At 39.8% G+C, this 14,474-nt stretch overlaps 1 protein-coding gene across 7 annotated transcripts; it reads right to left on the bottom strand.

The window, feature by feature from the left end:
- LOC311277764 (uncharacterized protein) lies at window positions 1–14,116 on the bottom strand. 7 transcript variants are annotated; one of them, XR_014625312.1, is made up of 16 exons: window positions 13,939–14,116; window positions 12,725–12,820; window positions 12,179–12,639; window positions 11,778–12,093; window positions 9,834–10,599; window positions 9,557–9,739; window positions 8,519–8,856; window positions 7,414–7,664; window positions 7,102–7,308; window positions 5,272–5,712; window positions 4,748–4,905; window positions 2,101–3,112; window positions 1,600–1,997; window positions 1,210–1,456; window positions 1,062–1,115; window positions 2–782 (listed from the first exon to the last, which is right to left on the bottom strand). XR_014625312.1 is itself a non-coding variant. In XM_084388186.1 (11 exons), the coding sequence occupies exons 2-11, from the start codon at window positions 12,767–12,769 to the stop codon at window positions 4,887–4,889; spliced, it is 3,027 nt and encodes a 1,008-aa protein (XP_084244312.1). In that variant the 5' UTR covers window positions 12,770–12,820; window positions 13,939–14,116; the 3' UTR covers window positions 3,673–4,886. The 7 variants fall into 7 exon arrangements, 1 of the variants encoding a protein (XP_084244312.1); XR_014625311.1 differs by lacking the exon at window positions 4,748–4,905 and having other exon boundaries at window positions 1–966; XR_014625313.1 differs by lacking the exon at window positions 4,748–4,905 and having other exon boundaries at window positions 2–966; window positions 1,650–1,997.
- Window positions 14,117–14,474: the final 358 nt, after the last annotated feature.

The raw sequence follows: 14,474 nt of genomic DNA, 5'->3' as shown, positions 1-14,474 counted from the left end.
CAAAGCCAGTTTATGGGCTAGAAAATCTAAGGATTACACTAGTGTGGTAAAGTACATGGATAATGCATTTACACATCTCTCTCTGTGTTGGTAACAAGTTGCTATAAAGGCTACCTGCATTGTTTTAGCATTTTACTCACCTCCTTCTCAACATCCTACATTAAAAAAACAACAAAAAAAAAACACACACATCAGCTACAATCATGTTTGATTGTGTTTTATTTGTTGTAAAATACACCTTGAAAGTCTCTTCAATGAATGTTAACCACAGGCTTTATTTTGCTCCTAAATTGAAACCCATGGCTTAGAAATGCTACTTCTCTTGCAGGGTTTGGTCTTCAAACAGCTCTAGAAAGTATAGCGGCAAAAGCAGGTCAGGGAACAGCTGCTGCCGTCGAGCCCACCGGAGGAGGTTTGCCTTGATCACGCTGTACTGCCTGTCCGGATGCATACTGCTGAATGGCAAACTCAGAGGTTGAGTGGCCATGCCGGACCGGTTTCTGATGTTTTGACAGCACAGGAGGGTGGAGTTCAGAGACCAAAACCACTGGAAACTTCTCATGGTGGACGGCATCTAGTTGGTTCAGGATATCCATTGAACAGGACCAGCACTCAAGGTACTCAATACCCATGCCATGCTCTGACGGGTTGTCCCACAGAGTGACAATCTCATCTACTTTCTCCTGAGTGACGAAGCCCTGATGGCACAGCTCAACCAGTCTGTTTGCCAGCTTTATGACATGGTCATACCCAGCTTGGCCATCTGGTCCCACACTCTCCACCTGGGCATCAAAAGAAATGAATACACATTGCAGGTGAGCTCCAAATTCAAGGGGTCCTCAAACCCCTCATCCCCCTCCTGGTCCTCATCCCGAAGCTCATCTGGGGTGTCAGGATCTGCAGCAAAGTGTTCCTCAAATGCTATATTGGTTTTGGAATACAAGTATTGCACATCAATGAGCTCACCTATAGAAAAACAGAGTGCGTAACGCAGATGTTTTAACAACACATGGGTGAAATACAGCTGCTAACCATAAGTAGCATGTGCATGGCCACAATACCTGTGTATACGCCCGGGCTGGTGTAATCCTGAACCGCCTTGAAGGTCATTGTGCCTTTTGTACAGAAAAGACAATAATTATCTATGTGTGAAAATGATAATGAATATGAAAACAGATGCAAACATGAACAATTAATTAATGAACCTACCACCGGGAGATCATGAGTTGGTTTAGCTCAAAGAGCTTTAATTTTGTCCGAGCCATGATTCCGGGGCTGCCCAGGACTATATCCCGAATCATCCTGTAGTCCCTTATGATGGCAGCCCATCGGTTTACCCGGAGTCCGGCGATGGTCTCACCGGGAGGGTAAATTCTGCAGAGAGCCAGGCAGATGGCTTCCCCCACACGGCTTGAGCTGGGCCACTGAGCCGGTCCACCTGCACCAAAGGAAGCATCTGCAAAGTGAAAAAGGATCAAACAAGTGAATAACATTGGTTACGAGACCGGTTATGATGATTATAGCCAAAATACAAAGAACTTTTAAGAGAATCAAATGTTAAAGAAGTAACAAAGTGAGAAAAACAACAGAAATCAGTACCTCTTCAGACTTTCAGTGCCAGGGGTCACATTGGTCTTTGAATGGCTGACCTTGAAGCGACTCTTCAGTTGTCTGTCACGGTGGCGGGGGGGGGGGATAGATGAGATGGCCCTTGTCATGATCTGACAAGTTGTTCCACAGCATGACGATCTCATCCACCTTACACTGAGAGACAAACCTCTGATGGTGCAGGGCAACCAGACTGTTGGCCAGCCTAATGACGTGGTCATAACCAGCTTGGCCATCTGGTCCCACACTCTCCATCTGTACATGAAAAGAAATGAATAAACTCCTCTATCATCAATGCCTCCTGGTCACGGCGCCTGATATATTTAAGGGCTGCTTCCATAGGGTCCCCGGGATTCCGAGGTGTCTGCTTCCTCAGCCAGTTGAGATAACTGATTAAAAAAAATAATAATCATTAGAAATTGGATTCATTAATTATCACAAAAAATACAACTTATATCAGCATGACATTGTTATTCAAATGACTGTTCTCACTCAATGTGGTCTTTGTCCTTGGACTCATACAGTTCCTGCAGTGTCTCTGCCCTGTACCTGTGAAATCCAACAAGGGCTTGGTCCTCCTGTCCAGGCTGTGAGGCCTGGAGTCTGGAATCCACAAATGCCCTCCGGAACCTGACTTCCTTCTTAACAGCAGAATATGCATTTGCTTAGCGGGCCAAGGCGTGCCGTCCTTGTGGACCATCAGTGGAGATGTAAAAACGCTGTTAGTGAGTTAGAGAGACGCTGTTAGAGAGGTTAACCAGCTATAGTTTTCGAATGTGCTACAGGCTGAACATGCCAAGCGCTGATGAGTACCAACACTAATTATGCTAACGTTACTATCCAACTATCCGTTACTAGCATCCATTTTGGTACCCTGTCTGGCTTCCTGCTTCCTAACCCACTTGGTGAAGCTGAAAAGGAGGGACACACATTTAAATCAAGCCCCAACACAACAAATTCTTAACTGAATTGAGAATTATGTCATCCTCTGTTAGACATGTAAACCATACCCCTTTCTGTCCCGATCCACTGCCTCATACAGGTCCTTAAAGGACATGCTGGCAAAGTTGCCGAAGCCTATTCGCATCATGTCCTCCTGGGCTGGTGTGCCAGCGCTCGCTGATGGCAGCCATCATGTCAGGGAACAGGGCAGCATACCGTAGCAAGGCATCCTTGTTCCCCATGATGGCAGACTGGGTGGTGTCTCCTCCCTCACGCTTAATGGACGGCCAGCACCATGGATGCATACCTAATATCACTGGATGGCAACCATTTTAAGCTTTTACCCCGGTACTGGCCGAACTGCAGGGCGCTCTCAGCACGAGCTGGTGACTTGATGTGTCGTCATCTTGTGCTGCTGACACACGAGCGATGGCCTCCTCCTTCACCCCTATAGCAGGCCATGAGTGTCCCGGAGTGGGATTTCTCCTGTAAACAGCAGCGAGGGCCACTGCCTCAGAAAGGGCTTAAGGATGAGCAAGTGATCAGTGGGATGTCTCCAAAACTACACATACACAAATGACAATCAAATCAAAACTGTCAAATTATCTTTATATTGTAATCATTATGATCAAAACCTGTAATAATTGCTTTAGAAAGCTCATTGCTTCTGTCTAAATGAATACATGATGTTTGCTAACTGCATGATTTGTATTATCCTAGAACTGTACATATTTGACATGGACATTATTATGACAGTCACTTCTGATAACAGATTACTCTAAAGTGTAATCTAGAAACTTGCATATTCCGATAATAATAAAATAATAAGAGGCACACAGACAACCCCACAGCCTTGCAAAAGTTAATCATAGTTTTACTAAAGTAACTATGTATTAACCCTCAGGTTGTGTTCAAAACCCTATAGCCTAACACTTGTAATGTTCCCGGTCAAAAATGACCGGCCTACAAAAAACAGCTTATAAATCACTTGTTATGCTATATTATCACCCAATATTGGATTCAATCTTTTTGTCAACTTGTTCTCTTTCAATTAGAACTGGTTTTATTTCTATTTGCATCTGTTAAATCGTAGGTCTCATTTATCTGAGAGTAGGTATCTGATTTTTTTTTTTTGAGTAAAAGAAGCATTATTTATTAATAATTTTCACAATATTAAATAAAATATGAAAAAGATTTGCACTGTTGATCACACTAGTGACTAGTCTACTTTAATGTTTCACCAGCAAGTTTGTTTTGAAAAACGTATTTTGTACAAAATGGCACAAAGTTATCCTTGTGGTGTTCCCGTTCATGAAAAAGATGTCAATAATAAGATTGTGCAAACACACGATTGCGTGTGGTAGCATTGAGTGAAAAAGTTACCTACTCAAAGTTGAGAAGAAAAATTGTGGTGGTAGAAAAAAGTATAAATGGAGTTTCCATTCATTCACACAACATGTCATACAATGTACAACAGTATTCTGAAAATGAACCCCCAAATGTAAACCCATTCATGTAAATGTCATGGTTAGATGGATGCACCAAATGTTGGTTGAATGGTATTTCAACTGTAAATATTATCTTGTCTGTTTAAATAAATGGCACACGTGACAAATTCAGCCAGAGTACCTCTATTGTATTTAGTCAGAATCAGAAAGAATCAAAAGGAGCTTTACTGCCAAGTATGTTTGCACACACAAGGAATTTGTTTTGGTGACAGAAGAAGCTTCCAGTACACTGAGACAACAACAGTGCCCAACACAGATGGTAAATTATTATTATTTTTTTTGTATAGTTCTGAGATTTATCTGAGATTTTATGATATGCATTACTGTATTTGAACTTTTAACAGATTAAAGATATGGGTCATTCCACGAAATTGGTGCCTTTTGTTTACCTAAAAAATAATCAGACAAAGAATTTCTATAACAACAAATAAATTTGTGATTTAAAAACAATAATACTATGTCAATTAAATGTTATTTTATTTGCATTTATGCTAATAAGGGCAAGGTTTTTGGACTGTCCCTCGCTATGTTCACTTTGTTCTTTTTCAGCAGGACTTTTAATTTGCCAATTGAACTCAAAATGATACAAAAATCTAATTTGCATATTGTTCTAAGTATAGTCGCAAGCAATGGTTTGGCATAACTATACATTATTTTTTATGAAATATAAATCATTTTATCTGTGTCACCTGATTTCATGGCAGCCCTCACCAAAAACCCTTGTAAAAATAACAGTACATTCCAGTGACATCAATTCCAGGAAGTTACATCTCTCAATCATGAAGTTTCTCTCATCTATAATGTTCTATTTTTGATGATTTATGAGGTTTAACTGAGGTGAGGACACCTACAAAAAAGTATCACAAAAAGAACAGATAAGAATACCGTTAAAGTACCGGATCGATAAGCAGCATCGGTAAGAGTAGTAATACTGTTAAAACCTTAACCATACCCATCCCTATGTTAAATGTGTCCTTTTATGGAAGAAAAAATTCAGAGATGAGAATAAAAAGGCTTTTATTGCCATTTCACTAATGACATACCGGTAAGTGAAAAAAAAAGAGGCTTTTTTTTTAACCTAGATCACTATCAAAGTATTTAAAAACGAAGTATATAAAAAACAATAGAATTTACAAATAATAAAACATTATATTAATATATATATTGTATTTTTTTTAAAAATTTTTTACAGAAAATATTTATGTTGGCTCACTTTGCCCTCCTCATCTCCTCCATCCACTGCTGTACAGTCTTTCCAGAGGCTTTGGCACAAAAGTGGACTCCGCGGAACTGGCTGTGACCAAACTCTTTCGTCTTTGGTTTGCCACACTTTTGACACAAATACTGCTCGCAAAGCCGCTTCAGGGGTAACCCTCTGCCCTCTGCCTTCCTCCGCCGCCAAGCAGTGGTCCTAGGCACTGTTGGACTAGGGAGTCTGGTGACAGCAGCTCTTTGCTCTAGGTGTAGTCGTAAGAGTGGGGCATCAGTAGGCATGGGACCTCCAATTACTACTTTAATTACATCTCCTACATGTCCATGTTGTAGTGGCTCTGGAACGTTGTGCGGCACAGGAAGTAGGGGCTCAGAAGCCTTCATGTGGTCAATGCACTGGTGCAAAACCAACTGTTCTTGCCTCTGTTTCCTGGCATTGTACCTATGTCCAGAAAAGATGAAACAATAATTCACCTGCATGTATATACATTTAATATACAACTGCATATTAATAATCGGTAAAACTTTGTTTTGATGGTCTTATTTAGACATTGTTGACTATAAATAACGCGTCAACCAGTAGAGTATTAATAGACGTCTCCTTAAAGGGATAGTTCATCCAAAAAAACCTGTATGACTTTCTTTCTTCTGTTAAACGAAATAATATATTTCGAAGACTGCTGGTAACCAGACAGTTGACGGCACCCATTGTTTTTTTTTTCCCTACTATGGAAGTCAATGGGGCCCATCAACTCTCTGGTTACCAACCGTCTTAAAAGTATCTTCTTTTGTGTTCAACAGAAGAAAGAAACTCATACAGGTTTGGAACAACTTGAGGGTGAGTAAATAGTGACAGAATTTTCAATTTTGGGTCAAAATCCAAAACTCCAAATGACTTTTTTCTTTTAGCCAGACACAATCAGAGTTATATTAAAAAATATCCTGGCTCTTCCAAGCTTTATAATAGGAGTGAATGATAACTTGGATTTTGAAGCCTTCCATCCTTCATAAAAGTAATCCATACAGCTCCAGGGGGTTAATAAAGGCCTTCTGAAGCAAAGCGATGGGTTTTGTAAGAAAAATATCCATGTTTATAACTTTATAAACTATAATCACTAGCTTCCGTCCGAGTCTAGTTCCAGTGGAGGAGTGACCTCTGACCCAACGCATGATGTATTGACAAACGTGGAAGCACAGAGGATAGAGCAAAACAGAACACGGGTCACAAATTCGAAGTCTGAAACGAGAATTTTTAAAGAAAAATGTAGGAGGAGCTTGAGTTCGTTGCCCAGCCCTATTTGTTTGAACTGCGAGAGGCGTCTACTCTTACCTAAGCTTATGCTACGCCTACAACCTACGTCATGCTTCAGGTCACAGAGGTCACGCTTCAGTCAGAACTAGACTCTCGGACGGTCGTTACCGGCTACCAGTTTCTCTGTAGTTGGCTAAGCACGCTATTTGAGCTAAGTAAAAAAGTATAAAATAGAAATATCTGATTATGCTCCATAACGCAGTGGCTATTTACATCTCATGCCAAAGTAACGACTAATGAATTTATATTACATTCCAAAGAGCTCCGTTATCAGACTTAACAGTGGAACATGAAACCATATATCCGTACCGTCTGGGCCGGATCGCCACGGAATGGAATGGTTAAGCAACGAGAATGGTTTGGCCTGACAGTGAAAAAGCGGCAATACATACCACTGACTATAAGTAACTTTGCCAGAACATTTAAACTTATTCTACTAACCCTAACAGTCTACTGAGAGTTAATTGACATGTAGGTGCAATGTTACTTATAGTCAACAGTCATCAATTATTGACTCACCACTGGCACAATGTCCTCTGGTTTATCTCAAGCAGTTGTGTCCGTATCCGTGTCCGGGTTGAGATGGCAGTGCTGTCCTGAACGATGTCTCTAATCATGTTGTAGTCTCGGAGGATGGCAGCCCACCTGTTCACCCTGACACCGGCGATGGTTTGACCGGCAGGGTGAATGTGGCTGAGAGCCAGGCAAATGGCAGCAACAAGACGGCTTACATTGAAGAAGATTTGTGGAACAAAAGGAATAAAAAAATAAATCAAAAATCTAAAAAGATTTTAAAAAATGCATGATGTTTTAATTGTCCGGCACACATACCTCTTCAGACCATCTATGCACGGAGTCACAAAGGTATCGGTATGGCTGTTGTTAAAGCACAGTTTGTTTTCGGGCTGAGCCGGGTGGACGACACCACCCTTGTCATGCTCTGATAGCTTATCCCACAGAGTGACAATCTCGTCCACCTTTCGCTGTGTGACAAATCCATGATTTCTAAGCTCAACCAGACTGTTGGCCAGGTTAATAACACAGTCATACCCTGGAATACCATCAGGTCCCATGCACTTTTCCTGAAAAAAATAATGAAAAAATAAATAAAAAAATAATAAACTTAAAAGAGCACAAACACAAACACTTTAGACATAAAAAAATAAGCATACACTATCTACACTTATGCATAACATGTTTTCCAACCCTTTTTAACAACGTAATTGTGACCACCTAATGTAAATCACTAATCAATCTAACCAATCACTAATAATACGTCCCAGCGTCTGTCAACTGTATTGTTGTTGTTGTTTTCGGCCCTGATATTGTCCCGTCTCATTTCCTTCTGTTGTCTGTCTGTCACCTTGTTGTGTTTTACGTGTTATGTGTTTCACTGTATGTGGTGCTTTGATCCCCCATGCCCTTATAAGGATCCAGGATCTTACTAAAACATGGTGAAAGGTTATGGTAGGACAACAGTTAAATGCACTGAATATAAATGTAATTTGAATGCAACATATTGTGTATGTACTTAAAAATATATATTGCCTTAAAAAAAAAAAAAAAAAAAAGCACAAATAAAGGGTAGAAAATACATTTTAAAAATCAAGGCAATATAAGTGGCAAACTTGGGTTAAAAGGACAGATATATGCCTTGTACAATGTGGGAAATAACTTTTTTGCCAACTAGCCAGTGCCAAGTGAATGTTTTCTATTTTGAGAACATATTTTTGTTAAAAAAAAAAAAAAGAAGAAGAAAAAAAGACTAATAACATTCAATGAATCAATCAATCAAATGTTGTTGTTTTTCAAACTGCATGTGCAAATCCTTACAACTAGCTAGCTGAGACAACACTCATGAATTCACTCTCCTAGTATCTGTGATTCAAGAGTGCAGGGCATTTATTTATTTATTTTAACAGTGAACAGCACTTACATTATCATCCTCCTGTGAGATGCCCTGAGGTGTGAACTGGTCTGCAGCGTAAGGCTCATCCTTTATGGGCCCAGAGGTGGAAGACACTATTGGATCCGGCTGGGATGTTGAGAGGCCAGAGGAAAGTGAGTGCAGAAGCACTTGCTGATACTGAAGTGGTTTGAGGCTGAACTCCAAGAACTCTGGTGATTTAAGGTTATCAAAGCCTGAATCCTCATATTCCAGGTCAACCTCCAGCTGATCATCACTTCCATCATGTGCATCAGGATCCATAATGTCATCCACCTCCAACACTCTGTTGGTTTGAGAGTAAAGATACTCCACCCCTATGAGCTCACCTGTCCAAACAGTATGTCACCCAGGGTGGGTCATTATGTAAGCAATCAAAAAATAATCAAAAATCAAGACAAAACTGACTAAATACTAATACAGCATGACAAACATACAAGCGTTCAAAAGTTTGGAGCCGGTAAGATTTTTTTTATGTTTCTAAAAGAATGCTTCCCAAGGCTGCATTTATTTGATCAAAAATACAGTAATTTATTTTTATTTTTAAACAGTAAAAAAACTCTTGCGTCGGCAAAGCAGAATTTTCAGCATCATTACTCCAGTCTTTAGTGTCACGTGATCCTTCAGAAATCATTCTAATATGTTGATTTGCTGCACAAGAATAATTTATTATTATAAATGTTGAAAACAGTTGCTGCTGAAACTTTTGAATGATAGTGTACGTACATCTTTTGTCTGAAAGTAATAAAAATTCCCACCGGTTTCATTTCCAGCACATCTCAAATGATGTATTGTGCTGTTTAACAGCATTCCTTGGTGGAAATGATGTTGGTAGAAATTACATTTTGGAATAAACTAAATTGACAGCTAGCATTTTATGCTTCTCAAATATACACAATAAAATAAAAATTTTGAATAAATTTTTTCTTTGTGATCTTAAAACATCTTATAAATATATATACGCCATGGTAAAAAACAATCACAGTTTTTCAGTCGTGAATATATACAAATAAACATGCAATGCATTACCAGTGTACTCTCCTGGGCTACTGTGATCCTCAACCAGTTTGTAGCCTAGAAACTTCTGGCTCAGACGGTTTGCATATTGCTGCAGCGGACCGCCTTCCTCGACAGTAACAGATCGGGCCTTGTTCCACTGTACTACCCCTTCAATCAGATAAACATGGAAGTACAGGTCATTTGTACTTGTATCTAAAAAAAGAAAAAGAAATGCAGTTAAAAAAACATTTGAATCCAACTTGAGACAATTCACAGAAATAACACATTATTTGTGAGATATGCAAACCTGGAATGAAGTGGTTCAGATGCTGATGGAATGATTCAAGGGATCCTACGCCACGTGCACAGTGGTACAGAGGCAGAAAGAGCCCTCCTCTGGTCACCTCTCTGACCTTCCTGTAAAGCTGTACGCCAGGAGGGTCCTGGATACACAGAAGATGGCATTGTTGGGCTCGCCAGATCTCTTCCATCCTCTCTTGGTCCACCAGTTTGTTGCCCATGAAGTCTGTAGCACCCATGAAGTCTTTCAACAGCTGTTGAATGAGCTGCTTGGTCACATGAGCCTCACGTGTCTGGAGGCGGCAGTGCCTTAGTAACTCTTTGGCAGTAAGCTTCCCGATTGCTTTGGCATCTTTAGATTGTCGTAGCTCATGTTGCTTGGCTTCTTGCAGTGTTTTTAAATCTCCAGCATCCCACTCAAATATACAGGAGAAAAGACGTCCCATGAAGGGGCCGTACAGCGGGTGGCTTTCTGAAGTGACGCCTGCTGCGAACCGCTGCATAAACTGCCATGCGTCCAGCCTGACAACCAGCTGGTCCCACTCGTGGAACATGGCTTCCATTTTGCTCTTGCCCGTAGTGGAACAACAGTCCTGGCCCACATACAGAATCTGCGGAGGAGGTTCTCCGGCTCGCCGGTAACGTTCCATCAAGCCGGAGCACATGGGAAGCAGGCCCTCTCCCTCTGTTTGGGTCAGGACACACATTAGGACCTGCCCATTCTCATTTGCTACGTTTGTGGCCCACACAGCTGAATTCTGTTTCTTAGTGACCTAAACATGAATGAAAAGAATTGGTAAAAGCTGTAAGATGAATCTCAGTGTTATATGGGTCAATGGTGCTCTTTTTATCTGGATCTATTCATTTATTTCAAAATAAATACTCTAAAAACAATTCATAAATATTCCATAAATATAAATTCCAAAAATGTCATACATATACATATATATATATATATATTATGATTAATTCTGACATTATGATAAAAAGGTCAGGATGATAAAACCTGCCCTGACACCATGGTTAAGAAAAAGTTTGAATTAAATTCTTAAAAATAATTAAACCATATGAATATTTTAACAAAATTTCTTATTAATATTTATGTGATCCAACAAAAAAGGAAATAATGTCATTGACAGGATCCCTGCAGAACCTCATGACTGAGAGTCATAGTCAATGAAGTCTTAAAATATCAGATAATTTGACGCTTTTATAACAAGGAAATGTTACTTCCAAAAAATGTGTGATATAGATAATGATGATTTACGAATTAATTAACAACTATTAACATTGACAGTTTATTATTATTGATTAAGATGTGTATGCTCACATGTATTCAAGGTGTATGTAAAGTATGTTATCCACACTTTGTACTTGCCTTGAAAATGGTCTTTAAAACCACATGAAACCAACATAAATACAAACAGTACATAACGTGTTTTAAAAAATATTTTAGCATGGATATTCAAGTTTGGGGACATACATTTTTAAAGAAATGAATACTTTTATTCAATGATGCATTCCATTGATCAAAATTGACACTAAAGATATGTACATTGTTGCAAAAGATTTCTATAAAAAAAAAAAGCTGTTCTTTTGAAAATACTATTCATCAAAGAATACTGAAAGAAAATAGATCATGAATTCTTCAAAAATATTAAGAAGCAAAACTGTTTTCAATAATGATAATAATAAGAAATGTTTCTTGAGCACCAAATCAGCATATTAGAATGATTTCTGAAGGATCATGTGACACTGAAGACTGGAGCGATGACCGCTATTTGAGTAAATGATTATATTATTTCATAATATTACTGTTTTGACTGTATCTTTGATTAAATAAATGCAGCCTTGGTGAGCATAACAGACTTATTAAAACTTCTGAATGGTAGTGTATGTCATTAACAAAAATACTGCAATAAATGCATAAAGTTTAGTTGTGTCTTCTCACCTTCTTGGTGGAGGCCACCTTCAGGATGGAGCCGTAGATGGATGTGATCCTGGCCTTCATCTCTCCGAGCCGTGTCAGTGCATCCTTTGCATATACCATCAACAGCAAGGACGGAGAAGGCACTGGCATCATCTGTGGCACCCTGACAGTAACTGCGCTGAGATCTTGAAACTTGTTCAATACAGAGAGGTACTCTGTGGCCTGAGCCATCCACTGCTCCTTATGCCGGACACAAAGGTGCCGGTACATCGCAGTTGCACTCTTCCCTGGTGCCCGACACTGCATCAGTCTAACAAGCTCTTTATCACAAGACAGCCTTTGAACAAAAGACACACACAAAAATCAAACCCTGCGCATTTAACATCTTTACAATGTTTTGATTGTCAAACATCTCAGCCTACCTGTAGGTCAGGACTGCTGGGAATTTCTCACGATGGATGAGATCCAATTGATCCAGAATGTCTTGCGACCAGCCTGCCATCTTCTTCTTGCAAGAACAGCACTCCAGGTACTCTGTGACAATGAAATACCACCCGCTCATGTCCAAAACCCTCCGGACGGTGTTGTACAACCCACAAGGCCTCAAATGATTGCCGAGACGACGGCAGTTGGGCTTCGTGCACACTAGCCTGTATGCCCACATGCGATAGGGCAACCAAAGGAACAGCCTGCTATGAAAGAACGGGTCAGGAAAAGGAGGAGGCTGTGAATACAACAACTGGGGTCCAGGAGGTGACCACCACAGCTGCAGAGGTTCAGTCAGCGTCAACTTCCCTGATGCATCTTTGGTAAAGAGAGCCTTACTGACCCAGAGATGTTGCTCTTTTGGCAGCGTATGCTTCCAACCCTCTGGTAGTAAAAGCTGTGAGAAACGAAGAAAAGAAGTTGAACATGCAAACGTTTTCATTATTCTGCAATATGAGAGCCACAGCTGCCATTTGGCTTACTTCTTCAGGAGGATCAGGAAGCTTTTCAACTGCTTGTTGAGCCATTTGTGATGAGGGTTGGCGTTATTGCTGCCAGGAGGATCGACTCGCAGTTTCCTGGTGTCAAACAAAAATAAGTGATGCACAGATTTTTTTTTTTTTTTTTTAACAGAAGCAGAGAAAGTAAATAAAGTTTTAGTTTAGCCAGGAAACCATAACTAAAAATAATGTTTTAATTCAGTGACTTGATCTCTTTATGCGGTTCAGGGTGTCATGTTCTCAGTCATTTTAAAGTTTTTTCAGGCCACCTCTCAATATTTCAGCCGAATAGAATTTCCATATTGCTACACTGGCATAATTTTTGGTCACGTGGGTCGGATACAATGACACAGTCAAAATGCATAATCAGAAAAGCGCTAATTAAATGATTTAATTGACTGTTTCAGCCAAATAATTTCAGTAGCCAATATTTTGATGCAACACTAAAAAAAGACGAGGCCCAATGAAAAAGACCTACACATTTACATTTTTGTTTTTGTAGAATTGCAAATAACATTTCTAATATATGAAAATGAAAAGCAGTACTAACAACTTCAATGGTACATTACTAATGCACACTATTATTATCTATTCAAAGGTGTTCAGAAGGCTTCAGGTCTGGGCTTTGTGAAGTCAAGTTCACTAAATAATTTCTACATGAGCCTAGCTTTGTGCAGGGACAAGGACATTGTCATGCTGGAACAGAAAAGACCCTCCCTAAACTGTTGGAAGCACAGAATTCTCTGGAATGTCATTGTATGGTGTAGCACTGAGATTTGTTTTCACTGGAGTTACTGGAATGGCCAAACCTGATAAGGTGGTGTCCACATACTTTTGACGACATACTGCCATTTTAGTCAATCTCAAGAATGCATATTAGAGCTGCATAAGACATGTGTAATAATTGTTAGTATAATTTAAAAGTACAAATGACTAAAAACAATACAAAACCGTACGAGTAATGCTTACGAAAGTCACAAGGAACCCAGCATATTGTGTAATGCTAAGTCATTCATTAACGAGTCATGATTGTAAAGAGACAAAATTGTGGACCACTAGGTGAAACCCCGTGCATTAATACATCAAAATCGCCATAATTCGCCCATATGCATCTATTAACAATATGCACGTTTACTAACACAACATAGTGTTTCAAACTCACATGAAACGGGTCATAGTAATCTTACAAGTCTTACCTTGAGTACGCCTAAATCAAAAAGTGACAACGCAGATATATCAGTAACCAGTTCACGCCAAGAACTGTTCAATTTGTATTCTCAAATAAGAGTGTGCTGTTTTGTTTGTCCCGACAAGTTAACGTATCACGCGAGCATCGTGCTTGTGGACCTCACGTCACGTCACGAGCTGCGTCACCAATCAGAGACACTGCAAAAAGTGGAGGCTTTCCACTCCTATGGGAGTGAATGAGGAAAATCGTAGCGCTCAACATTTAGTCCCGCCCTGCAGCTTAAAGTGCCAATCGCATTTTTGATAATGGAGTAAAAGTCCCGCCTTCCAGTTAAAAAGAGCCAATTGCTATTTTTTAGAGTGGCTCGCTCGTTTGTTTACTCTTTACTGCGCATGCGTATTAGACGCACCGTTGCAGTCAGACGTTATTACTGATTGTAAATGGTACAAGTTATACATTTAGCATTGACATGCAGTTTCGGGGGATTTCAGCTTTTTTCCTTATTAAAATAGGGGGCTGTACTTGAACGTCTGTTAAGTGACT

Source organism: Rutilus rutilus (assembly GCF_951802725.1).
Source record: "Rutilus rutilus genome assembly, chromosome: 18".
In the NCBI taxonomy this organism is placed as follows: domain Eukaryota; kingdom Metazoa; phylum Chordata; class Actinopteri; order Cypriniformes; family Leuciscidae; genus Rutilus; species Rutilus rutilus.
This window is presented reverse-complemented; position numbering and strand designations above follow the sequence as displayed.